The 27,360-nt window shown below is 50.3% G+C and overlaps 2 protein-coding genes across 6 annotated transcripts in view; one reads left to right on the top strand and one right to left on the bottom strand.

The window, feature by feature from the left end:
* The window catches only part of CACNA1D (calcium voltage-gated channel subunit alpha1 D), a 326,868-nt gene extending 304,654 nt beyond the window's left edge, over positions 1-22,214 (top strand). For 3 of the 4 annotated variants that reach the window (XM_025375479.1, XM_025375478.1, XM_025375480.1), the window contains 8 exons: positions 9,109-9,225; positions 9,924-10,291; positions 11,011-11,037; positions 12,311-12,460; positions 13,753-13,916; positions 17,136-17,257; positions 18,460-18,780; positions 19,608-22,214. In XM_025375479.1, the coding sequence (XP_025231264.1) occupies positions 9,109-9,225; positions 9,924-10,291; positions 11,011-11,037; positions 12,311-12,460; positions 13,753-13,916; positions 17,136-17,257; positions 18,460-18,780; positions 19,608-19,901 (1,563 nt within the window). In that variant the 3' untranslated portion in view covers positions 19,902-22,214. The remainder of the gene's footprint in view (positions 1-9,108; positions 9,226-9,923; positions 10,292-11,010; positions 11,038-12,310; positions 12,461-13,752; positions 13,917-17,135; positions 17,258-18,459; positions 18,781-19,607) is intronic. The other variant, XM_025375481.1, reaches the window with a different exon arrangement.
* Positions 22,215-25,115: 2,901 nt separating this feature from the next.
* Positions 25,116-27,360, bottom strand: part of CHDH (choline dehydrogenase) — a 31,557-nt gene continuing 29,312 nt past the window's right edge. For both annotated transcript variants that reach the window (XM_025375482.1, XM_025375483.1), the window contains exon 9: positions 25,116-26,963. In XM_025375482.1, the coding sequence (XP_025231267.1) occupies positions 26,545-26,963 (419 nt within the window). In that variant the 3' untranslated portion in view covers positions 25,116-26,544. The remainder of the gene's footprint in view (positions 26,964-27,360) is intronic.

Below are 27,360 nucleotides of genomic sequence, written 5' to 3'. Positions count from 1 at the left end.
CCTTCCAAGCAAAGCACTCCTCCGGAAGGTGGAAGCGGGGCCGTGGCTCATCTGCGGAGCCAGGGCTGCCTGTCGCGGACGTTGCTCACGGTGGTTCTTTTTCGTGAAAGGGATTGTACAAGTCTTAACAGTTTTCCCTTCCAAGCAGAGACTCAGAGAAAGGGAAAGAGTGAGAGAGAGCAAAGGAGGGGGGCAGCTGCCCCACAGAGAAATGAAATGAACACAACTTCCTGATGCTGGCCAGTAAAACAAAAAAATAAAAATAAAAATAAAAAGATTAAGCAGACCTGCCTAAGGTGGGCATCTGACTCCATTCCAAAGTCCTGCATCCCTAGTTTGCCCGAACTCCCAAAGACTGGCAGGCCCCTCGGCGCTGAGCTGACAGAGTTCCTTTTGTATGCCAGTCCACCATGACCTCCTGAGCGTCCGGCCCTGCTCTCTGCAGTGACCCAGTCCAGAATGCAGTGAGAAGTGGACAGGCCAGGAAGCTCAGATACACCCATTGAAACTAACACATACACCCCGCATGCCAAACTCAATCCAGGCAACACCTCAGGTTCCATCTTAACGTGTCCACAGGAAACACCACCACACCCAAACCTCATCTAACATTGTCCGTCTTTAATTCGTGGTCAGAGCCAGTCTGGGGATGCCTCTTTGGAAGCAGTTGTGGTCTAGTTTCAAGGACACTGGGAGTCAGGGAACCTGGGTTCTAGTCCCAGTTTCAGCTTTCACTTGCTGCGTGACCTTGGGCAAGACACTTAACCTCTCTGTGCCTCAGTTTCCCCCATCTGTAAAATGGGGTTAATGTCGACCTACCTCACAGGGCTGTTGTGAGGAATAGCTAAGTGATTGTAAAGCACTTTGAACGTATAATTGCTTATTATTAAGACTACAACAATAATAATATCATATGCCTGTTTACTACCAGAACTTTAAGAAAGTCTTGTTTTCCTTTGATCTCTTTTCTGTTCTGTACCATACTTACCCATTGAGAAGGAGAACTCCCCTCTTTTAAAGATATCTAGGCAGTGCACAAAGATGTCAACAAAGGTAACTCTGCAGGTTGCATTTTCACATCTTAAGAATAGCAGATTTTTGCCCAAGATGTTGGTTGATGAGGGTGTCTGGTCTGGAATTCTCAGCTGATTCCAAATGGTGGTTGGAGTCTGTACATCTGATGCTGAGCCCAAGACACCTCAAGTGGCCAGTTGGGATTTTAAGATCAACATTCAAAAGTAGCCATAGTGCAGAGGTCATGCAGAAGAATCTAAAAAAATTGAAGTCTCTGAAGTGTGTAGAGAAAAGAAGGGCTTATAAGCCCCTTTAACCTGCCCTGATATGTACAGGCTGGAAGCTGTGTGTGTGTGTGCGAGTGCGTGTGTATGCATGTGGGGCCTGCGGAGACAGGGGAAGAGAGAGACAGCAGATTCGGGGGGGACCCTATTCCTGTAGAAGTGGACACTCTTCCAAGCATCCTGGGAGGGCAAGAGTCCCAAAGGCTAGGCAGAGGGTGAGAGCAATGTCCCCAGTGGGAAGTATGCTTTCTGCAAGCTTGTCCTAGGCATGACTGACAGGGTCAATCCCAGCCTCAGGATCTTTTCCAGTGATGTCTTTTGTGCCTATGACATTTGCCCTTGGCTGCAGTGCTTACTGTACCAAGAGGTCTGACCTACCTGGACTTCAGTGGACCTGCTGTCCTCATTATGGAAATGAGTCTAGCTCCCGACTCTGCCCCCATGTGTGTAAGTGTGCAGACTAGTTAACATCCAGGAGCTCGCATTAGGTGGTGTGGGTTCTCACAGCACAGTCCACAGGGCCCGAGGGCAGGTTTGACTGCTTCATGCTGCACCACATGGTGATGTGGGGGATGGGGTGGAAAGCCAGGAACACTCCAGTGTGGCCAGGCCACTTGTCAAGATGTCAAAGCACAGCTGCACCTGGTATCAACAGCTGTCACCCTAGCACCTGAGTCTCCTTCCCCACTGCCAGCAGCCCCACCCCTCCTGAGACTGCTCTGTGACTCAGCAACTACAGGTCTAGAGCCTGGCATTGCAGGGAGCCTCCAGGACCCTGCTGTGGTCCAAAGGCCCACTTCTGCTATGATTGGGCAGCGCCTGGGTATATTAAGTTATAAGAATTTGTGAGGAATGTGATGTGTCATCCCTGAAAGGGAAGCCGGTCCGCCCTGTGGGTGCTGGTGAGAAGCTGATCTGCCCTCAGACAGTCCCTCTGTCTGTCTTTGACCCACCCGATGTTGAGTTGATTCAGTGCTGAAGGATAGCATGTGCCTACCCCCTGTATGTGTCACCCTGTCTCAGAGGGCCAGTGTGACCAACCTTCTAGATCCAAGATTCCATACACTCAGGCCTCGGCAGAAAGGCCCCAAGCGATTCAAGTGGGCGGCGTTTCCACGTGCCTTCTCCACGCTCCTCAAATAAGTAAAAACTGACAAGTGACCACTTTCTAGATGGGAGTTAGGGAGTGATGTAAATGGAACAAGAGCATTTTCTCTACTTGGGCCTGGCTGTTTTGCTGGGGAACGGCATTGGCTAAGGTTGGTAGCAAGGCCGGCTTAGAAAAGACAGCCAGGAATCAGGAAGGCCGCTTCCAGCTTCAACTCAAAAGGGAAAGAGGGCTTCCTGAAATTTGATTGGCATCAAACGGCAGAGACACCTCTGTCATTTCTCTTAAAGCCTTGGCAGAGAAGTGTAGCTTCTAGTGTAGAGAAAGTTGTGAGAGACGACTCAAGTTCATTATTTAGAATCTTCACAGACACACACAGCAAACTTGACACCCCCAACACCAGCATCCATAGGCTAAACTCTTCGGCTCCTGGATAGAAGATGAGAGGCAGGCCAGTATACATCCTAGGGAAGCAAAGGTAAGATTGGACATCAGGCTCTTCTCGACTAGCTTACATGTGGAACAACCCAATTAAAAATTAATCCACTGGACTATTGGGTACTACATTCTATACTCTTTCAGAAAGTGAGGAGATCTCGCTTCTTTGAAAATAATAATTCTGTTCAGAAGTCTTTGAGAAGAAAGAGTTGCTGAAAAGAAGTGAAGTGATGTGACATAGTAGTAAAAGGTGGTAATTATCGTGGCTTGTTATTTAGTACCATGCACCTAGTGTCCTCTGGAAGCCCAGCTGTGTCATGATTAGATGATCTGTGTGAAGGAGCTGGCTAAGACTTAATAACAGTTCCAGGGTGGGTAGAAACCCAGGTGAGTTCATTCTCCTTGGCACCTCTTAGACCTAAGGGACACAGCTGTTTGGGAACTTGGAAGGGTACATCATTCTAAAGCATGCTGAAGGCAACCCATTGAGAAGTCCCAAAGGTTGGCTCAGAGAAGCCATAGGAAGGCCATTTCTTCCAAGAATGGAGAAAGGTCCACAGAATAGCGGGAATCCTAGATGGGGTAAAAAGTCTGCATCTGAAGAAACAGTAGTAGTGCCTGTTGGAGGATACATTGGTCAGCAGTTATCAAACTTTTTGGTCTTTGGACCCTTTTGTACTCTACATTATTGAAGACCCTTGTGTGTCAGTATTTACTGTCTTAGAAATTAAAACTAAGTAATTTTTAAAACAAGAATATGCAAGCACAAAGACGCCAGGGTGATGACATCACACATCAGGCAGCCTTTGAAAACCTCACTGTGCTCTCATGAGAGGATGAGTGTGTTCAAGGCAAAGAACATCCTTATATTATGCAAATCACAGTGACCTCATGGACCCCTGACAGTGTCTTGGGATGCCCCAAGGTCCCTGGAACACACCTGGGAACTGCTGCTTTGGGGGAATGCTACCAGGTTCCCCTAAAGGCAGACGGTGCTGGAGCCTTTTAATCATCTCCCTTGTTAAAGAGGCTCCTGTGCAGCGGCACTGCCCTAACTGGAATTGGTCTCCCCCTCCAGCCCCTTCCCAGTCTCAGCCCACTCCCCCAAGGCATGGAGCTGCTATGCCCTCATTCGTCTAGCGTGGCCGAGTCTTGCTGCCTGTGCTGATCTGCAGGTGTGATGGTCTGAGTCAGGGCAGGATGGAAAGTGGTTTTAAAAGTCAGCTCCCCTAAGTGCACAATTGGGACCAAGGATGTGTGCCAAACAGGATCCATTTCAGGGATAGCTTGTGATCATTTGTCATCTCCATGCTGACTTAGGAATATAAGAGCTCTGCTAGGGTAGTCAAAAGAGGGTTAGCCTTGATCAGGTGGCACCCCACAGTCGTGACGATAGGTGAGTAAGTGTGTGATTCAGACTCCAATCCAGCACTCTTTCCCAGTAGGTGCAGTGAGTTTGCCTGGGTGGTGGTCGAGGTGGAGAGTTTGGGAGAGGTGAGGCAGCCCAGTGTCACAGGAAGAACAGGCTTAGAGGCCAAGAGTCCTCATTGAGCCTTTGACTCATTTGGGCACATAATTTAACCACATGGGAATAACCTTTGCTCTCCCTTCCTCCCGGAATCTAGTGGAATATTCGTATGTAACCTCACAATGACTGGCATAAAGATGCTATCAGAATAGAAGTTGTGATTTACAGCTTCTGCTAAGCCTGAATTTTACAGAATGCTCTATTATCAGGAAACTGGCAAGACTTTCTGATTTGGTTGTTAAAATTACAACAGAATCAGATTCTTGATTGCACCAAGAATCAAGGTGGAACTGAAACAGAGAGCTCTCACATTGTGTGCAGGCAAAGGTCATATTTTGGGTAATTTCTTTAAAGTTTCCTTTATCTTTCCAAGTGATGGGAATAGTGGAACCCCTGTGGGAGCTTGTGGGGGTCATGTTACCCCTGACTTTTCAGTGAGGGAATCACTGTGGATTACTAACAGAGCGCCAGGATTCCAACCCTTTATATCTGACACAAGGACCATTCACAAGGGACACAAAAGCCACCATCACATTTTCCCTGGAGGAGAGTGGTGTTAAAATAAGGGGTGTGCATGTGTGATGTGCTGAGGAGGCGGACAGCAGCTTGCAGATGAGCAGGTTTATTCCATAAGAACTTAATCTCATTCTGTTTTCTAATGGAACTAGTCTAAAAAGGTCCCCTCTCATTGGGTATAGACTGACTCCTGCTAAAGGGTTAACCAGAACTTGTCACCAGCGAGATGACTGTGTACAGGGCCAGCCTAGGCTGAGTGCAGCCTGCCTGTGATGGGGAACAGGCTCTGCCAGGCAGGGTTCTTTGGCTGGAGTCTGAAAGCCTGGCGCTTGTATCCTGAAGATGAATGGCCTGGCCCGGTCCCGACTAGAGACGTGCATCTCTTATCTCCACTGCTACAGCATAGGTCCAGGACAGGGCTGCAGGCACTTGTGCATGCTTGCTGTGGCGCTGTGAGGGCTGGCAGATGGCTGGTGTGTCTGATAGAGCTAGCTTAGGGACACAGGCAGCAAAAGCATTGCAAATGCATCTAGGCAGGAGAAACTTAACCCTAAAAGTGGGCAGGAGAAAGGAAGGTAAATGGGTGTTCATATTTGATGTCAAAATATCATCATGTTATGCTATTCGGAAGTGTTTAGAGACATTTTAGTTTTTTTGATAACTTAATCATTCAATAGAGTATCTATGAAATTCCAACTAAATGGTGTCTAAAATTTTAAGCAGCAGTCTACAGGCAAAGCGCCAACATTTCTTTTTAAAAAAATATTTATGATAACATCTAGCATTTTAAAATCAACCAGAAACTAGGCTTGATTCTGTTTAATATTTTATAAGATTGGACATCTTAAAATAAGTCAATAATGTTTATATTTTATAGCAATTCTGTGTTTCTTCAAAACCATATTCCTGCTGTGATGTTAATGGAATGACTTTATATGGCTTTAATTGTGTTGGTTTAAGTGCTAATGACCACTTTTCAAATTAAAATAGTATTTTGCTGATAGAGGTAGACACAGATATGAAATATGAAAGAATAGATAATTTTACTGATTGTAAAGTGTTTATCCCAAGGAAAAAAATGTTCTTTTTTTAGGGCTGTGGAAAAGTAATTTTTTCAAGAGTCTAAGATAGTTTTCTGTATTTCTGGGGACTGGAACTTGTGCCTATGGAATTTTGGGAGCAGCCTAAGCTACCTTTTAGCTTGATATGTGTGCTAGAAAAACTTCATTACCATGTTTTGTGATATGTAATAAATTCAGGGTGCTGTGCTTAAGCTTCATGTCACTTCTAGTTTGGGAACATCTGTTTCCCTCACTCCCAGTTGTGGGGGACAGCCTGACCTGGCCCTCCCCAGATGACATGTGAAAAAGTAGAGTCAGTCCCTGACTCTTACGAGGTGTGTTTTTCCTTGCCTGGAACAAGCAGAATATAATCATGATTTCTGACTCTGCTTCTGTGTCTGGGAAGAGCGATGCTTTCTCTCCTCCTCTAATGTCTCTTTAATAAATATGTTGTCATTATTTGTCTTTGGAAGTGGCAACTTGGGCCACCTTTCAACCTTCTCCATGATTTATGTTGCAAACAAATTCTCTGTCCCATGTCTGTTCATTGCACTATCTTGTCGACTGAATCCTAATCTTGTGTATCACTGAAGATGTGCTGGAGACAGTTTTTGTTTCTATTATGCAATTATGTTATATGTGTATTTCAGTGAAATGTCAACCCGTCAACAGAGGATGATGTTAAAAATTATCCAAATAAATAGTTTTCTATTTCTTTTAATCAGACCTAGTCCAATCAGTTGAATGACAGTAAATAGGATTATATGTTGTTTAAACTTGGGAGCATTCCTGGCCTTTACTGCCTTGTAATATGGATTAATGTACCAAATTTACTTGGGGGTGTTGACTTGAGTGCATTATAACCTATGTTTATTTTGTGGAAGCAGCAGCAAGTGTCTCAAACCTTGTCTTTTTGTTTGGGAGCCTTAGATATGTAACAGACTTTTCTTCCCAGTTGATCCAAAATCAGAAGTGAAACCCTTGCTTAGCTCATCATCCCTCAATAATTTACCCTAGGAAGCTCTGAATGAATGAAATGCAGGCTGTTGAGTACTGCTGGGTATGACCTTTCTTCACATTCCTGCAGCTGTGCTGTGTAAGAGCTTTTACCAACATAACATTGCAGTTACCTTCTTGATGTTTCCATGAGAATGGCAGGTGGGTCCACCTCAGAACCAAATGACCTCCCAGGCTCAGATGTGCTGAATTCAGGGATCCTGAGAGAGGGAAAAGAGTGTGTGTGTGTGTGTGTGTGTGTGTGTGTGTGTGTGTGTGTGTGTGTGAATGCATGTACGTGTATGCACAAGCATACACACATGCATCCTGAGCCTGTGATCAGAGGGACAGGAGAGCGAGAAGCAGCCTCACTGACCACCCCAAGAACTGTCTTGGTTTGACGTGGGACATGACTGTCTGTCCCCTATAAGATCTCAGCATTCCTAGCCAGGAAGCTTAAAGCTTCCGTTCCCGGCTCTTCTTTCACCTTCAGAATTCACTAAATGGAAAGATCTGCTGCTCTGTCTTCACAGATTGGCTCAAATCAAACCCAACCTGGCACCGTTTTTAGCAGAATTGTCTCAAAGGCTGGGTGCTTTTATGCACCAGGCTGTTTTTATAAGGGCATCTCAGGAAGTTCCTGCGTGACTTTACATTCTAAATTAACATCACCAGCACTGGCATTGGCAACTGCACAGGACCAGTTTTGAGCATCCCCAGACCAGTGAGACCCAGCCCTGATGGATCTGGCCAGACTGCGGCCACCGTCCCCTCCTCCTCCCTGAAACACTGCTGGGTATCTCTTTTACCACGTGTATGTCTCAGGGATGGTCATCATGCCTCTCTGTCCTTGCCACAGCTGCCCACATGCTACCAGGTGTTGTGGAGGAAGGACAGGGAAGCGGTCTCCTCCCCTGAGGACCCACCACTTAGCCCAGTTTTCCTTTACAAACCACCCTGAGGTTGAAGCATTTGCTGCACAGTCAGTGTCTTAGCTGTTCTCTAGGCCTTTATGGCTACGGAGCTGTAGGCAGACTGCCGGTGAGTGAGGAGGGGCTGCCTGGATATAGGACCCTAGACCCAGGGCAGAGAGGACATGCCTTCTTCAGTTGCAGGTCTTTCGGTGGAAAAGGTTAAAGTTGCCATGCAGTCCCTATTAGTCTTTAACTCAGCATACTGTTTTTCTTCAAATTGGTGGTCAAAACATAATTCTCTCAGAGCTGGAGCAGACCCTTCCTCCATGCACCGTGCATAAGCATCTTGGAATGCTTCCCTAATGAAGCTGTGAACAATTGAAGGGCTTCTCCTGGGCCCTGTCCCAACATAGCAGGGACCACAGTGAGGAAGGCAGCTGTGAGGGCCCCAGGGGAGATGCAGAGTGTCTGTGAGGAGCCCGGAGGGGTCTCCCAGTGGGGTCTTCTGGTGGGTCTTGCACTGTCTGCAAAGGCTGATGAGCCACTTTCAGTTTGTTGTGATCTTCAAAAAGCGGACCCCCTGTTGGTGAGTTCTCAGCCTGCACACAGGCTACAGGCCAGGGTATCCCGATGACCATGGTGGCCGGGTCTGTGTGCGTGTCAGTCTGCTCCGTCGTGGTCCGAGTGTGCTGGTGGTTGCAGTGTGTTGTGTCACTCACTCGTTCCATGGCTTTTTAGCAGAACCAGTGGCCCGAGGGCTGATTGGTCTGCCTGTGCCTCTGGCACCTACACCTAGGCTTCCTCATCCTAGATGCAGCCAGGGAGTCCATATCACCCTCCCTTTAGATCTGCCAGGCTGTGCTCCTTGCCCTGCTCTGGGCTTGGAGAGATTGGGCTCTTGTAGGTGAGCCTACTGAAGACTGTCATTGAGACAGGGACATAAGCTCTTGGCTTGGCAGACCCTAGCACTAGTAACCAGGCAGTGTTCCTTGGAAGTGGGGGTATTTGCAAAGGAAGTTACTGGGTTGCAGGCCTCAGGCATCCTACCTAGGACCTTCTTGACCATCTGGATGCCTGACCATACCAGCAACCCTTAGACTGCCTTCAGTGACATCAGTCAGTGCCCTGGATTGGCTTTTGGGGAAGCCTTCCTCCCCACCGCTGAATCAGGAAGGAGCAAAGCCAGGACCCAGGCTGGCCCCAGGGCCTATGTGTGGTCTAACCTGTTCTGCCATTTCCATTGATCTAGGCGGGATTAAGGACACTGCATGACATTGGGCCAGAAATCCGGCGTGCTATATCGTGTGATTTGCAAGATGACGAGCCTGAGGAAACAAAACGAGAAGAAGAAGATGATGTGTTCAAAGTAATTATTCCACGCCTAGCTACACACTGGCCACCTGGAAATAGCAGGGCAGGACTCCAGTTTGGGCAGTTAATGATCCACGGAAGAGTCTGGAGAATGCAGCCCAGCCCCAGGGTCTAGAGGGGCTTTCAGACCACACCCTCCCCCGCCTACAGACCCTCCCCATGCATCAGCACCTCTTCTAGGGCCAGGCCAGCTCTTTCCCTGAGTTTATCCACCTTCCCCTCAGTGCCTGCTTCTGAGGAGCTCGGCCACAGCCACTGGCCATGTGGACGAGCATCCTGGTCCTGGGTCCTTCTGGCAGCTGCCCACACTACCCTTCTCCTTATGGGGCCAGCTCTTTGATCCACCAGCTGGCTTTCAGTCCCCCAGCCCAGAGAGCATGCCCAACCTTGGGGCCACCAGCCAGCCCAGCTGGGTATAAGTCACCCCAACTTGGAGCAACCGGAAGAGCACACTCGAGTGACAGCCGACAGCTTGCTCCCCAGCTCAGGAAATCGGTAACCTTCCTCATCTCGGGGGGACCAACTGCCACACAGTCACATTCACCCTGATCATTAAGACACTGAGATTGTTCTACAGGGATCCTACGAAACTTGCCTAGAATTTGTTTTTCATGTAGAAAAAGTTACCTAACATAGCTAGTCTGCATCAAATACTTGTTAAATTACCTGGTGTTGTCTCCCATTATTTTGCAGAGAAATGGTGCCCTGCTTGGAAACCATGTCAATCATGTTAATAGTGATAGGAGAGATTCCCTTCAGCAGACCAATACCACCCACCGTCCCCTGCATGTCCAAAGGCCTTCAATTCCACCTGCAAGTGATACTGAGAAACCGCTGTTTCCTCCAGCAGGAAATTCGGTGTGTCATAACCATCATAACCATAATTCCATAGGAAAGCAAGTTCCCACCTCAACAAATGCCAATCTCAATAATGCCAATATGTCCAAAGCTGCCCATGGAAAGCGGCCCAGCATTGGGAACCTTGAGCATGTGTCTGAAAATGGGCATCATTCTTCCCACAAGCATGACCGGGAGCCTCAGAGAAGGTCCAGTGTGAAAAGGTAACCTTGACGGTGTGTTTGCACTTGCTCGTGTGGTGTCCACCCGTGTTGCCTCTAGTCCCAAGGAGCAAGGCGGGTCTGTCCTCTGTGCTCTGGAGCATGGAGGAGGTTCCCCGTAGGCGTTTGTGTCAGGATCTGTGAGTGCCCCCCAGGTCATTGCCGCCTCTGACACTCTCCACGTGATGAACCTAAAGGATAAGGGCCACGTGCCATCCTACGTCCTGTATGGGGGCGCCAAGGGGCCTTAAAACAGCAGCCACAAACCCGCCTCTCAGTTGTGCTCACATACTGTGCGACAGGGGTTGGTGAATTGTTTCTCTAAAGGGTCAGTGAGTCAATATTTTAGGCTTTGAGGACCATACAGTCTTGCAGCTTCTCAGCTCTGCTGCTGCAGTGTGAAATATGTAAGTGAATGGTGTGTGGCTGTGTCCCGGTAAAATTTCCCTTATGATTACTGAAATTTGAACTTCATATATTTACATATGATGAGATAGTTTTTGTCTTGGGATTTTTTTTTATTTTTTTCAATCCTTTATAACTATGAAAACTGTTTATAGCCCATGGGTCATAGAAGCCCGGGTGGCAGCCCCCATGTGGATGGCAAATCATAATTTGCTAACCCCTTCTCTAGGAGGTAGCCTGATGTTTGCATTGTAAATTTGGTTGGAAATTAACTTTTATCTTCTCCCTCCTTCCCATGTTATGCCTTTCCTGGATAGAACCCGCTATTATGAAACTTACATTAGGTATGTGCTCATTACCTGTTTTCGTCTTAAATACTGTGATGGTATGTTACCATCTGGCCTCTCTGAGTGCTGAAGAATGAGAAACACTTCTTCAGGCCAGCCTGTTAAAGGTTATCATAATTCATGGCTGGGGACTCAGAGGTCAGAGGTTGTTGCTTCTAAGCAAAGGCACCTTCAGATCCATATCTCTGTCGACTGTTGCCATCCAAGGACTGGTGTCCACACACAAGGTACACCCCATGGGCTGGCTCCTGCAGGCCTCACAATGGCATTAGGAGCATCCATTGTGCACTTATGGAGGCCTCAGCCTGTGTGGCTGGCAGCTGCAGCTGCTCTCTGGAGTCAGGCTTCTTGTGGATGCTTTGCGCATGACCCAAACCTCCCGAAGGTCAGGAATGGGATCTTGTCATTTTCCCTGAAGTCCTCGAGATATGTGTAGTATATTCCACTCCATGCATATTGACCTGAGTTGAATCGTGGTTGGAATGCTCATTTTGTTGGGGGCCAGGGAAGGATAGGTCTTCCGGTGTCATGTTATCAAGTGAAGTCGGGAGCCATGTGGGCCCGAGCTGGGTGCAAAAAAGTGGAGAAGTCGGAGGAAGCACCATCCTTCCTTTGGAGAGAAGATTGACTTAGCCAAGGCCTTTTCTGAGGACTGAAGCCAGCATGAGCCGGGTTTCAGGGAGACTTACCACATTCCTGGGGCAGGGCAGCCTGTGGAAACATGGTGGACATGTTCTGTGACGGTTTCCCCTGTGGCACTGTATCCAGAACTCACGTGACCTTCCTGATTTGATATAGCAGAGGTCAGTGGCCAGGAAGCTCCTTTGTCCCAGGTTTTGAAGTCACACTAGGCTGGAGCTGGGGGACTAGAAGGAGAGGGAGGGATCAGAGCAGATGCCCTGGGAACCCAGGTCTTTTTCCCGGGGCCGCTGACCACTGTTTGCAGCATCGTAGGTCCATTTTTTTGTTCTGTTCTCCAAATTGCACCTATTCCTTTGGCTCCAAGGCCTCTGGACACAATGGTTTGACACCAACATTGTGCAGGGCACTGAGAGAGACCCTATCCTGGCACGCAGGCACACCACACACACAGACAGACACACATTGCCGTTGCCAGAAGCCTGAGCAGTCCAGTGCTGCCTGAGGCAGGTGCATGCTGGGAGAAGCGAGGAGCACCCAGGCAGGGTTGCTGGCCACATGCAGAGGTGCGGCTGCAGCAGGAATTATCTGCCGCCTGCCCAGGTTCTTAGATCCTCTCTCCCGACTGCAGGTCCGACTCAGGAGATGAACAGCTCCCAACTATTTGCCGGGAAGACCCAGAGATACATGGCTATTTCAGGGACCCCCGCTGCTTCGGGGAGCAGGAGTATTTCAGTAGCGAGGAGTGCTATGAGGATGACAGCTCGCCCACCTGGAGCAGGTGAGCTGCTCTGGCTCCTGTGGAGAGCAGGAGGCCACCCTGCCCTGGTGTTCTGCCTGCTCAGGAAGCCAGGGCCACCGGCAGTTGCACTGGGCTTCCCCTAAAAAAGCAAAACGGGAGCAGAAACTCCAGGCCAGAGGGAGAGTGGAGCTGGAGAAAGAGAGCCACAGAGAGGCAGGGTGGGGACTATTCTTTCAGACCTGTTGCTTATTTCCACTAGGGGCCTCTGAGGCCTTTTAGTGACAGCTTGGGAAATCGGAGCTGGGCCTGCTTCATGGCTGGGTTAGTGCCTTTCCACCACCCCCTGTCTTTGGAGAGATCAGTTTTTGCTGAATTAACACTTGGAGCTCTGGTGGCCCCAGGGCTCTGTGTGCACAGCGGCTCGGCCAGGTCCTCATGCACAGCACCTGCCTCCTGCCACTTCAAGGGGTCTCTTGGGGAGATGCAGAAACAAGGGGTCACTCAGCAGAGGGGTCCGTCTGGCTTCTGTCCTGCAGAAAGAATGTTTGTAATTAGAATGAGCACTCTGCTTTAGGAGGCGTAGCAGGCGGATGAAAATCACCCTCCGCCCTCTGCTCCCGCGGCTCTTCCCTGTGTCTCCTTCAAATGCCTGACTTCTGAAACCACTGACTGTGAGCCAAAGGAACTTGTGTTCCCTTCTCTAGGGCTTTTGTTCACACTGGCGCCTGCTTGGATGCCCTCACTCCATCTGCTGGCCTCATCCCCCCCTCTCAAGGGTCTGCTCTAGGGCCTTGCTTTTTGTTTCCATGACGGGAATTGAAATCCCTCTCCCACCCCCCGGAAAGAAAACCTCACGGAACCATATGAGTTCCTGTCTTCCAGCACTGGCTCTTTCCAGCTTGCATTCGATTTCGCTGTGCTCGTGGCATTTTCTAAGCCCATTGAGTGTGGGGCTCATGCTTCATGCATCTTGGTGTCCCTGGTGCCCAGTTCCTGGCAGAGGGAAGGCGCTCAGGAGAGGGGCTCTCAGGGAGGAAATGAGTGGGTGAGAGACTGGCTCACAGGACATCTGCAATCCACGTTTGCCCTGGAGCTGAGGGATCAAAACTGCCAGCACATCCTTCAGCACAGGCCTCCAGTCCCCAACCTTCCTGTAATGGCCCTTGCTCTCCATCTGGAATCTTCCATGAAACTGAAGCCAGCCTTGTCCTCAGCCAGTCCTACTGTGTCCAAGGGAGGAGGTGGGGAGAGGAGCATGGATGTCAGTCTGGCAGGGTTGAGTGACAGAGCTTGTTACCTAGAACTTTACTGCCCTCTTCTCTGACCTCCAGGCAAAACTATGGCTACTACAGCAGATACCCAGGCAGAAACGTGGACTTTGAGAGGCCCCGAGGCTACCATCACCCCCAAGGATTCTTGGAGGACGATGACTCGCCCATTTGCTATGATTCACGGAGATCTCCAAGGAGACGCCTACTACCTCCCACCCCAGCATGTGAGGCCAGATTTTTTGTTTTGGGTGGAACCTCCCGGGGAACAGTGTGCCTCTCCCCCACCCCCGCTCTGGGGGCGGGTGATGGATGTGTGCTGCCAGGTGAGGACCTTTAGTCCTCAAGACCAGCCCCGGGTCAGAGAGTGTGTCTGCTTTCCTTTCTTTCTCATCCACATCCTACGTGATAGATCTCCAGCCTCTTCAGCGCCGTGCTTGACTCTCTTCGAGAAGAGAGAGGCTGTGGGGCCCTGAGATTGCACACGCACATCTGGTGAGGGGTGTTTTGCATACATAGCATTGTCTTTGAACCTGGGACCATCCTGAGAGGTAGGCAAACCACACACATGCTTTTGCTGTTGTCAGCCCTGCTCCACTCTGTGATGGGGTGACTGAGCCCCCAAAGGGGAAGAGTGGGCTCAAGTGCAGAGCCAGCTGTGCCCCAGGCCCGTCTTGCAAAACCCCATGCCTCTGAGGGCCACCTGGACATTCTGGTGTCCATCTGTCCTCAGGCCCCTCCAGACCTTATCCTCCTCCCTCATCTTCCCTCCTTCTCCTCCCTCATCTTCCCTCCTCCTCCTCCCTCCTCCCTCATCTTCCCTCCTCCTCTCCCATCTTCCCTCCTCCTCCCCTCTCATCTTCCCTCCTCCTCCTTCTCCCTCATCTTCCCTCCTCCTCCTTCTCCCTCATCTTCCCTCCTCCTCCTTCTCCCTCATCTTCCCTCCTCCTCCTTCTCCCTCATCTTCCCTCCTCCTCTTCCCTCCTCCTCCCTCCTCCCTCATCTTCCCTCCTCCTCTCCCATCTTCCCTCCTCCTCCCCTCTCATCTTCCCTCCTCCTCCTCCCTCATCTTCCCTCCTCCTCCCCCCCTCCCCTCCTCCTCCCTCCTCCCTCATGTTCCCTCCTCCTCCCTCATCTTCCGTCCTCCTCCCTCATCTTTCCTCCTCCTCCCTCATCTTCCATCCTCCTCCCTCATCCTTCCTCCTCCCTCATCTTCCCTCCTCCTCCTTCATTTTCCCCCCTCCTCCTCCCTCATCTTCCCTCCTCCCTCCCCCCCCTCTCTTCCCGCCTCCTCCCCTTCCTCGCCTTCCCTCCTCCTCTCTCACTTTCCCTCCTCCTCCCTCACTTTCCCTCCTCCTCCCTCATCTTTGTGTCAGGTCTGTCAGTGCCCTCTGTTCACGGGGCAGGTTTTGGACTTGTTGGTCCCCTTCACTCTGGGGCCAGGAAACCCATCCCACCTAGAGGGGCTGGAGCTGGGGCTGGCTGCTCCCACCTACTTTCCCTCTGCAGCAGTGGGTGGCAGGAGCTGGAGGATCTGGGTCATCCTGAGCGAGGAACTCCAGCTGGGGGAAGGGGTGCAGCCCTGGCCCCTTCCAGCTCCTGGCTGAACAGTTTCATTTTGAACATGTGGGCATTTTGATGACGATTAAGGACTATCCATTTCTGGAATTTCTGAGGAATTAAGCATATTTTTGAAGAGGACTCTAATCAGTAACCAAAAATAGCCGTGACACATTGGCTTCTGAGTCTGCCAACTGCATATACTATAAAGCACCGCTGGGAGGTGCCCAGGGCCCTCTGCCTCACTCCAGCTGTCACAGCCCCACTGGGGAGTGTGACCAGACCCATTTCCATGGTTAATATTTAATTCCTCAGCCCAAAACACAGGCTGCTAAATGAAGTCACTCCGTTTCCATAAACACTAAATGAAACAGATGCAGGTGAGGCCGGGTGGAGGCCCTCGCCCTTGTGAGTTCCACTGCCTTCCTCGGGCCTTGGCCTTTGTCTGTTTCCTACCTGGCCAAGGCAGCAAGCACATGGATCCCACCGGCCACAGTGCCAGAGAGGAGCTGAGTGGGTAGGAGTGGCTGTGCTCGTGATTCGCGAGGTGGTTTTGCTTTGCTGCCCCGCAGCTCAGACCTTGGACAGGGAGAACATTTCACTCCTCCACCTGTGTGCTCAGCTGCATGGGGATTCCCTCCTCCTCCAGAGAGTGTTGTGCAGAGCACAGGGATGGTGGGGATCCACGGAGCATTTTAGACATGGAAAAGCGCCACATGCGGGAGAGGGACTGCTGCTCTCCTTTCCCAGCCCCCGCCCTGCCATTCGATCTGGAAACCTGTGCTCCACAGCACAGTTGGCCCCTGGGTGGTGCGTGGAGGGCAGGCTTTCTGATGAGGCAGCCGTGTGTGTTCCATGTAGGCAACTGAACAAGGAGGCCCCACAGTGCACACTGGGCCCGAGAGACCAGGACTGGCTGTCTCGTTCCTCTCTCCTGGGCAGTGCCTAGCCAAGGACTCAGCCCAGTCTCTGTGTGCAGCCCCAGTGTGCCTGGGAATCCTCTCCTGGGTAGGCCCTGGGCTTTCCAATAGAGGAATGAGGGGCCTGTGGAGTTCTGCCAGGGCTGAGAAAGGTCCTGTGACCTGAGAAAAGCAGCAGTCAAGATAGGAGCCATAAAAATGCCTTGTAAAGTAGGTGTGCTCTCGACGGAGACCCCTGCAAAGGTAGGAGGTTTCTGGGAGGAGGCTGCTGGCTGTGTCTTAGGGCCCCAGAATTCAGACTGATCTCCTGGGCCTGGTGCCCTGTGCAGCTGGGAGCCGTGGATGGTCTTGTCAGGCTGTGTGTGAGCCTCTGTCGGAAGAGCTGTTGGCAGGACAAGCGTTTTCTTAAAGGTAGGGTTGTCCTTGTTTGTCTTCAGTGCTAGAGAAGCTGACTCTTTCCCAACAACAACAAAAAAATTTGCTTATTAAGCTGATCAGTGCAGTTAGTCCCTCCCTTTAAAACAGGTGTAAACACAGGAGCCCCAGCAAGATATGTCAGCCCCTGGGGACACTTAGGGTATCTGGAAGGTGACAATGGGAAGTGTCGTGGGGTTCTGGCAGGACTTGGGTTCTTGCACTGAAGTCCTGTGTGCGCCCCACAGTATGCAGGGCCAGGGCTTCTGACTCGGATCAGTTGCCCTAGGGGCTGCCTTCGCTCCTCCTCCTGAGAACAGGCGAACATTTAAAGGTAGTAAGTTCGTACTTTTAAAAACATCCCTCACTGGGGCTTCTGCCTTCATCCTCTCCTCCTAAAGTTTGGAGACCTCACTACCTAATCTTTCTCTCGGACAAACCACTTGCTTCTTCCTGGGCTCCTTGCTGAGCGTCCGGGACCACCCTGACTGAGAGACAGTGTCCCAGCAGAGAACCTGCTTCACAGTTGCATGATGCCCTTTGCTTTCCCAGCCCACCGCAGATCCTCCTTCAACTTCGAGTGCCTGCGCCGGCAGAGCAGCCAGGAGGAGGTCCCTTCATCTCCCACCTTCCCCCACCGCACGGCCCTGCCTCTGCATCTCATGCAGCAACAGGTGAGTGGCCCACCTGGTCTCGCCCCCATGCCCAGGGGCACCCCACATAGGACCCACCATCAGGTCACTCCCTTCTCTTTGGCCTTAAGCACCAGGAGGGAAGGAGAGAATCTTCACCTACAGTCTGGTTAATCTTTGTAACAATCCTGCCAAATAGCTGTGGCCATGAGCCCCATTCTGCCCAAGCTCACACAAGCAAGCGACCACTGGCATTGGAATCCGAGGAGCCAGCTGCCAACGCTGGCCTCTCTACCCAGGTGCCTCCCTGCGACCCCCACCACCTCTTCCGGGCATTGAATACGGAGCCTGATGTGATCTGAGCTCAGGGGGTGGGGGCCACTTGGCTGACTCTGCACAGTCGGTGCAGCCCTTCATTTTCTCTAAAGTGCTTCCTTCGTTAAGTGTATGGATCCCTCCGTGGGCAGGGCCGTGTGGGCACTATGCGGGCTTCACCTCCCCTGCCTACCAAGGGAGCAGTCTGGGGAGAACAATTTGCCCACATTGAGGGCGGCTGCACAGGCAGGAGGATGGGGCCAGAGCCCACTCACCAGGGCTTTCCCTCGAGGATAAGAATATGGCGCTTTTTCTTTCTGAAAATATGACATCAGAGATGCTATTCATTCGTGCACGATGGGGTGGTGGGCATGGACCTGTGCTGTTTACAGACTGGGTTCCCCTTCCCTCTCTGCAGAGTGAACCCTAAGGTGCATCTGCCGTGGTGGGATTGTAGGACCAGGCTTGTACACAGTGCTTTAGCACATGCCAAATGCCAGCTCTAGGATGCATTATTCCAGAGCAAAGAGAACCAGCTATGTTTTCCTGTAAGTGCTAGGAAGTGGTAGTTTACCCTGAATGTACTTCGGTATTTAAACCCAGCATGAACTGGGTGGTGTGTTCACACCCACGGCTTGTTGGGCTTCCCTCATTCTTCTTCATTCTGAAGCAATTTCATGAATTAGCAACTGATAACTCCTTGGGAAAAGCCATAGGAAATACATTATAGATTCGGGCTAAAAGAAAACACAGTCTGCTAGAAAACCAAGTCGTCACCGCCCATTCATTCAGTGTACCCATGTCTTTTCCAAGTCTTTGCCTGGACTGCCCCTGGAGAGCACAGCGCCCGTGCTTGGTCTGTGTGCAGGAGGTTTGAGGCCCGGACCTCTGAGACCCTCTGGTCTCCCAACGCTCCTCTCTCTCCTCAGATCATGGCAGTTGCTGGCCTAGATTCAAGTAAAGCCCAGAAGTACTCACCGAGTCACTCGACCCGGTCATGGGCCACCCCTCCAGCAACCCCTCCCTACCGGGACTGGACACCGTGCTACACCCCCCTGATCCAAGTGGAGCAGTCAGAGGCCCTGGACCAGATGAACGGCAGCCTGCCGTCCCTGCACCGCAGTTCCTGGTACACAGACGAGCCCGACATCTCCTACCGGACTTTCACACCAGCCAGCCTGACCGTCCCCAGCAGCTTCCGGAACAAAAACAGCGACAAGCAGAGGAGCGCGGACAGCTTGGTGGAGGCAGTGAGTATGGCTCTTGGCCATGGTGGTGGGCAGGAAGCACCAGGAGCAGCAGAGGTGCAACTGCAGCAGCAGGAAGGGGCAACAGCAGGAAGCGCAGTGGTGGGAGGGCGGCCAGGCTGTGAGCCAGGCTGCCTCAATCGGACACTTCTGAGCAGCAGGAATGTACCTGAAGCATGAGTAAAAACTGGTCACCACCACTGGGTGCGGTGGCTCGTGCCTGTAATCTCAGCACTTTGGGAGGCCGAGGTGGGTGGATCACCTGAGGTCAGGAGTTCAAGACCAGCCTGGCAAACTTGGTGAAACCCCATCTCCACTAAAAATACAAAAATTACCCTGACATGGTGGTGTATGCCTGTAACCCCAGCTACTTGGGAGGCTGCAGCAGGAGAATCACCTGAACCCGGGAAGTGGAGGCTGCAGTGAGCCGAGATCACACCACTGCACTCCAACCTGGGCGATAGAGGGAGACTCCATCTCAAAAAAAAAAACAAAAAACACACACACACAAAAACAAAAACTGGTCACCACCATTGATTCTCATAAATGAGCTGTGCTGGCATTATAGGTGCTGTTCCAGCATATGTTTCTAGTTTATACTAAATGTCTTTCCCCAGTGGGTTTCACTCTTGTTGGACCATGTGTAGTTTTTTAGCTCCGGGACATTTTCAGAGCCATTTACATGAGTTATTATGTATGAGGTCTAGAAAACATGATTGAGCTGCATCCCCAAAGCACACGGTGCAGTTAGCACTGGAGTTTTCTGTCATCCCCCTGCCCTGCAAAGCCTTATAACACCCCCATGCCATCCATCCCTCTTTCCTGTACAGGTCCTGATATCTGAAGGCTTGGGACGCTATGCAAGGGACCCAAAATTTGTGTCAGCAACAAAACATGAAATCGCTGATGCCTGTGACCTCACCATCGACGAGATGGAGAGTGCAGCCAGCACCCTGCTTAATGGGAACGTGTGTCCCCGAGCCAACGGGGATGTGGGCCCCCTCTCACACCGGCAGGACTATGAGCTACAGGACTTTGGTCCTGGCTACAGCGACGAAGAGCCAGACCCTGGGAGGGATGAGGAGGACCTGGCAGATGAAATGATATGCATCACCACCTTGTAGCCCCCAGCGAGGGGCAGACTGGCTCTGGCCTCAGGTGGGGCACAGGAGGGCCAGGGGAAAAGTGCCTCATAGTTAGGAAAGTTTAGGCACTAGTTGGGAGTAATATTCAATTAGACTTTTGTATAAGAGATGTCATGCCTCAAGAAAGCCATAAACCTGGTAGGAACAGGTCCCAAGTGGTTGAGCCTGGCAGAGCACCATGAGCTCGGCCCCAGCTGCGGGAAACAGGCCCCGCCCTCTCACAGAGGATGGGTGAGGCGGCCAGACCCGCCCTGCCCCATTGTCCAGATGGGCACTACTGTGGAGTCTGCATCTCCCATGTACCAGGGCACCAGGCCCACCCACCTGAAGGCACGGCGGCGGGGTGCAGGGGAAAGTTAAAGGTGATGACGATCATCACACCTGTGTCATTACCTCAGCCATCGGTCTAGCATATCAGTCACTGGGCGCAACATATCCATTTTTAAACCCTTTCCCCCAAATACACTGCATCCTGGTTCCTGTTTAGCTGTTCTGAAATACAGTGCGTCAGAACCCAGCTACCAGCGATCATTGTGAGGGCAATGGGACCTTACAAATAAGGTTTTCTGTGACGTCACTCCAGTTTACACAAGAGAATCTCACTCCGATGGTCGGTTTCTGACTGTCACGCTAAAGGGCAACTGTAAACTGGAATAATAATGCACTCGCAACCAGGTCAACTTAGATACACTAGTTTGTTTAAAATTATAGATTTACTGTACATGACTTGTAATATACTATAATTTGTATTTGTAAAGAGATGGTCTATATTTTGTAATTACTGTACCGTATTTGAACTGCAGCAATATCCATGGGTCCTAATAATTGTAGTTCCCCACTGAAATCTAGAAATTACTAGTATTTTTACTCGGGCTATCCAGAAGTAGAAGAAATAGAGCCAATTCTCATTTATTCCGTGAAAATCCTCTGGGGGTAAAATTTTAAGTTTGAAAGAACTTGACACTACAGAAATTTTTCTAAAATATTTTGAGTCACTATAAACCTATCTTTCCACAAGATATACCAGATGACTATTTGCAGTCTTTTCTTTGGGCAAGAGTTCCATGATTTTGATACCGTACCTTTGGATCCACCATGGGTTGCAACTGTCTTTGGTTTTGTTTGACTTGAACCACCCTCTGGTAAGTGAATTACAGAGCAGGTCCAGCCGGCTGTTCTGCCCCTTGGGTATCCATAGTTATGGTTTTCTCTGCTGCCCACCCAGGGCGTTTTTTGCATCACTGGTGCAGAAATGCGTAAGTGGATGGGGTACAGCTGCTCTTGTCCTCTGGGGACTGGTGGTGCTGCTTAAGAAATAAGGGGTGCTGGGGTGGGGGGGACAGAGGAAAAACATGGTGATCTATAGGATTGGAATGTCGGGGTCTGTACAAATCGTATTGTTGCCTTTTACAAAACTGCTGTACTGTGTGTTCTCTTTGAGGGCTTTTATATGCAACTGAATGAGGGCTGAAGTTTTCATTAGAATGCACTCACACTCTGACTGTATGTCCTGATGAAAACCCACTTTTGGATAATTAGAACCGTCAAGGCTTCCTTTTCTGTCAACAGAATTATGCCGACTGTCAAGTTACCTTGGCAGGGATTCCCTGCAATCAAAAAGATAGGTAGCAATTTTGGTCCAAGATTTTTAATAGTATATACACAACCTGTTAATGGATTTTTTTTTTTTTTTTTTGTAAATAACACCACTTTGTTATGAAGACCTTACAAACCTCTTCTTAAGACATTCTTACTCTGATCCAGGCAAAAACACTTCAAGGTTTGTAAATGACTCTTTCCTGACATAAATCCTTTTTTATTAAAATACAAAATGTTCTTCAGAATAAAACTGTGTAATAATTTTGTTATATTTGGGAGCTCTCCTTGCATAGAGCTGGCATTTGCCAGTGAGAGCCTCCGACGGGGCAGGTACTGTGCCAGGGCAGCTCTGAAATTATGGATATTCTCTCTTATCCTCCTGGTTCCTTCAGTGCCAATGGTAACCTAATACCAGCTGCAGGGAGCACCATTTCTCCTAAAGGGCTACACCACTGTCAACATTATCTTGGACTCTGTCTCTCTCTCCGTTGGGTCTTGGTCTTACTGTGTGGCTTCACATCAGGCCAAAATCGCCAGACCAGGACCCTAAGTGTCTGGTAGAGGCGATGATCTTTTCCAAAGTCAGTACTTACAAACTGGCGTTTTTACAGGCTGCACCACTTCCTAATATCTGTCTGCTTTAAGCCTGGTTCAACCTCTCATCGAATATTAAATTTTTCTTTGTAAGAAAAATTTGAAGTTGTAAAGCATGGTTTTTTGTTTTCCTTTGTCTTAGGAAAGTTTTAAGATGAAATGTTTTTCCTTTTTTGTTCCCTCCCCACCTGAAAAATACACATTTTGTGTCCACAGGAATAATATATTTAGTTTCTTTAATCTTATGTTTTTCATAATCTCCCAAAATGTCAATGGCAGCTATGATTTCACTGTCAACTGGCAGCGAGAACCTCACTGAGAACCATTTCTGCTCAGCCTATGGACTCCGATATCCACTCAGACAGCTGGATCTCACTTCACCAGGTGGCACTTTCCAGCTCTATCCTAAGAAGTTTCAGAAGTAGGCAAAAGCCAGGCATGGTGGGCTGTGAGGGTCACGTTACCTCTCGGTGCAGGCTCACCTGTATGAGATGGGACCAGGGCACCACGTTACTGCTGACCCTGCTATGAAAAAACTGGAGCAGTTTCACCTTGTGTACATATCAGCATCATGTCTTTGCCAATTGCATTTCCTATGAAAGTTTTTACTGTCATGATGGGTAGCTGGCTGGTTTATAAAAACAGTTAGTTGACATCACGCACAGAGCCCCGACTCCCTGACTAGCCCACCCCAACTCAAAAACCGACTCCAGGGATGTTTTGTTGAAAAGGTTATTTCTCTAAAACAGAATTTCTTCTCCTCTCCTGGGGACTAGGAGGGCAGGAGAGAATGAGGAGCAGGCCTGGACTCTGGTTCCAACATCAGGAGTGACAGGGTGGTCTCAGGGATGTCCTGTGAGGACAGCCTGGGCCACTAAACAGGGCCAGTAGAGATGGTATTTTATCTTTACAGAAATCTGTATTGGATCTGATGTTAAGTTGGCTTATCAGCAGAAGCAGTGAAACCACTTCTGAGTGGTGGGACCCGGTTGGCTGGAGAAGAATGTGGTTTTTGTTGTTTTTTTGAGACAGTCTCACTCTGTCACCCAGGGTGGAGTGCAGCGGTGCAATCTCGGCTCACTGCAGCCTCCACCACTCAGGTTCAAGAGATTCTCCTGTATCAGCCTCCCAAGTAGCTGGGACTATAGGCGTGTATCACCATGCCCAACTAATTTTTGTATATTTAGTAGAGACTGGGTTTCACCATGTTGGCGAGGCTGGTCTCGAACTCCTGGTCTCAAGTAATCCACCCGCCTCAGCCTCCCAAAGTGCTGGGATTACAGGCGTGAGCCACCATGCCCAGCCAAGAAGAATCTATTTGAATTCATGGAGATGATGTCTGCAACCTTCGCTACGAGCAGAAAAGACTAGATGTTTGGGTGCCTACAACTCCTGCTTCAGGAACTCACCATCTCCAGTTGGGCTGGCAGATGCTCTTGGCTCCCACACAGCCCACCCCGTCCCCTATTCCATCAGGAACTGCCTTCTACTAGTGCAGCGGCTTCAACACAGGCTTCTGCAATAGGCCAGGGCTCTCAAGAGCACTGGGCACATGTACAGCATTCTGTTTTGCGCTTGTGAACCGTTTTTGCAAAGCATGTTTCTCTGTTTTTAGGTACTGCAAGCTTTTTGCCAAGGGGCCCGATTCCCTATGAGACTGAAGATGGGGGGGTACCCTCTGTGCACCCCACTGTGTAGCAAGTGCCTTTCTCCCCCATGCTGGCTTCCTCAGCTGACAGCCTCTCCTCCTGGGGTGAAAGGCTCCCTTCATGGCAGGGGAACTCTCAGGTTCTGGACATATGACACTTACCATCTTTTCTTTTGAGTCTCATTCCTGTTATGGCCAAATTGTGCGACTGTGTAGAACATGACTAAGTATTTGAGAGTGAGAGAAGGGCCTGGGTGCAATCAAGCAGCACCCCCAATGGGCTCCTTGCCACACGATGTTTTGCTTATTTTAAAATACAGCCACCGGCCGGGCGCGGTGGCTCAAGCCTGTAATCCCAGCACTTTGGGAGGCCGAGACGGGTGGATCACGAGGTCAGGAGATCGAGACTATCCTGGCTAACACGGTGAAACCCCGTCTCTACTAAAAAAAATACAAAAAAACTAGCCGGGCGATGTGGCGGACGCCTGTAGTCCCAGCTACTCGGGAGGCTGAGGCAGGAAAATGGCGTGAACCCGGGAGGTGGAGCTTGCAGTGAGCTGAGATCCGGCCACTGCACTCCAGCCTGGGCGACAGAGCGAGACTCCGTCTCAAAAAAAAAAAAAAAAAAAAAAAAAAATACAGCCACCAGACTGAACCCACTGTGGTCTCAGAGGCTGACACACCCATGGGACACAGAGATGGTAGAACTAAGTGACTGTCACCCTGCCATATCCATGCCTGTTCCAGAGAAGGGTCAGCAGAGTCATGGTTGGCCCAGGACCATCCCCTGCCCCTGAATCCACACATGCTCCAGCAGGAGAGCTGCATGAGGCCCTCCCAGCCGTAGGCTGGCACCTCAACTCCTGTGCCTGCACTCCTGCAGGCAGCCCCGAGACCCAGGTGACTGATGGCCATGGACTGCTGCTGTGGGGCAGGTGGGGACCCTCTGTAGGATAAATAAGTCTCTTGGCCAGTTTAGAATTTTCTTTCTTGACCCTCTCTTGGAACAAAAATTTTTTTAAAAATACAGGTAAGATTAAACAAGAGCTGCTTAAGATTGTTAAAAGGAGAGGTGTGATGGGCGTCTTCCTTCTGCCTTTCTAGGTTTTCTCACAACTAAGTTGTGGCCGTCGGATCCCCTAGAGTCTGCAAGCCACCTCAATCCTCTCAGATCCCAGCAAAGCCTGGAATCCCCCAATTTTCTCCCATCCTTATTCTGAGCCTAGTGCAGATGCAGGTTTCCACGTAACAACGCTTTTCTTCCCAGACCTTGATGGTGGATGTGGATGTCTGGAAAAATCCAAGTGCATTTTATTTTCATTACCTTGTCAGAACAGTCTGGAGAAGGCATCTCAGTTCAAATGTAAGTGACCGGATCATTTTATTGAATGGTAAGAAATTTAAAGAGCAAAGAGCTGTTGTAAATGCCACTTGTATTTTTTTTTCCTCCAAAACTCCAATCTTGAATTTATTTTTCTTTCACACAGGGGCATTTCTACAGGAACAGGGTGCATGGCTGTGCTTAACTGCGTTTTCCATCCTAGTCTGTTGCTGTGGACGTCTAGAGAATAAGAATTAACCATCCTTGTCCTCTGCTGGGATGGTTCAGGCTGCCAAGTCATTTCCCAAGCCCATTATGAGAGAGTCCTTTCTCGGGCTAGCTGCTTCAGTAGGAAACAGTGATCTGGTATGTGGGGTTTGCTCCGGGTTTCCGCATTTCTTGGTAAAAGGAAAACCTCTTAAATTGCTAAGTCATAAAACCTTTGGTAGTGAAGTCAAGTGGTATTCCCTCCAGACTCCTCTCCCATTGAATAAGATCCAAAAAAACTCAGGTTTTGTTTTTTTTTTTTTTTTTTTTTTTTTTTGGAGACAGGGTCTCACCCTGTCACCCAGGCTGGAGTGCAGTGGTGCAATCAGGGTTCACAGGAGCCTCGACCTCCTGGACTCAAGCCATCCTCCCGCCTCAGCCTCCTGAGTAGCTGGGACTACAGGTATACACCACCATGCTGAGCTAACTGTTTTCCAGAGACAAGGACTCCACTATGTTGCCCAGGCTGGTCTTGAACTCCTGAGCTCAAGTGATCTTCCCAAAGTGCTGGGATTACAGGTGTGAGCCACTGCACCTGGCCCCAGTTTAATAATAACCAGAGCCACACCCCTCTCAGAGTGACCCAGCCAACCCCCCGTTACCTGCCTTACTCTGAGAGTGAAATTAGGAAGCGAGAATGGAAAAGCCAGTTTTTCTACCAGCAGGCAACTTTCCCCTCTGAACAGGGACACTGCAGACTTATGTGCCAGCCGAGGCTGAACTAACTACTGTGTGACTCACTGCCTCAGCTAAAGCTTGCAACTTGAGGAGGAGGATGCCCCTTCCTTGGCGAACCCTCCGCGGGTCTGGCAGGCACCCAGCCTCTGTGGATGGCCTGGGAAGGAACCACTGCCCTGGGTTAGAGAATGCCATGTGAACACAAGACAAAGGATGCAGCAGGAGTTAACCATCCTCCCCTTCTGTCCCTCCAGGAGGCAGGGAGAAGCATCTGAGCCTGAATGCTGGCCTTCCCCAAATGGCCCACAGGGAAAGGCTGGGGAAAAGGAGCTCGATTCACTGCCCAGTACTTGTCTCATTTCCCAAGAATTTATCCAATTCTCAGCCACTGAGTAGGGTACCACCTGGGTCCCAGTGTGCTAGATAGTTTCAGGAAGGCACCTGGGAGCAAGGGCTGTGCTGGCCCTCTTGGCTTATCAGGGGGCTTCCCTGGTCATCCTCCAGCAGCAACTGTCTTAGCGCTGGGTGGCCAGCGTCCTGGGCTTGTAGACAGGGACATCTTTGTCCCAGAGTACAGGCCGCCCCTTGATAATGTCAGCTGCCTTCTCTGCGATCATGATTGTGGGGGCATTCAGGTTGCCGCTGACCACGCTAGGCATGATGGAGGCATCGACAACCCTGAGGTTTTCCACCCCGAGGACCCTTGTCTGCGGATCCACCACGGCAGTGGGATCGGAGGGCTGGCCCATCTTACAGGTGCACGAGGGGTGGTAGGCGCTGTCGGCTTTTGCCCGCACAAAGGCATCTATCTCTTTATCTGACTGAACGTGGCTTCCTGGCTGGAGCTCTTTCCCTCGGAACGGAGCCAGGGCTTCCTGTGCAAAAATTTCTCTGGTGAGCTTCACACACAGACGGAAATCCTCAATATCAGTTTCTGTCGAGGAAAAGAAACAGGTGAGGACCCCTCCTTTTGCCCGTGCTGGCCTCACTGGAGGATTCACAGCATGGAGAGGCTCTGTAAGCTGTCTGAGGGGATAGTGTTTGGGGATAAAGTTCAGGGCCGTGGGGGACTGAGCCAGCAGGCTGCTTGTCCCCTGTCCATAGCTGGTTAGACTGTACCGTGTAGCTCAAAGGTAGCATCCTACGTGGACACAGCCTGCCCAGAGGCTCAGATTTCAATCAGGGGTCTGACTTATCGCTAGGGCAGGGATAAGTACACACACCCTGCCCCTGCCACAGTGTGGCTGTGAGCACGCTGCAGCCATCGCTGGGCAAAACCCACCCAGTGGGTAGTGCTTGTTTTTGCTGCATGCAAGGAGGCAGGCCCAGGA

This window comes from Theropithecus gelada, chromosome 2 (genome assembly GCF_003255815.1).
Source record: "Theropithecus gelada isolate Dixy chromosome 2, Tgel_1.0, whole genome shotgun sequence".
Taxonomy (NCBI): Eukaryota; Metazoa; Chordata; class Mammalia; order Primates; family Cercopithecidae; genus Theropithecus; species Theropithecus gelada.
The sequence above is the reverse complement of the archived record's forward strand: the minus strand, read 5'-3'. Positions and strand labels throughout refer to the sequence as shown.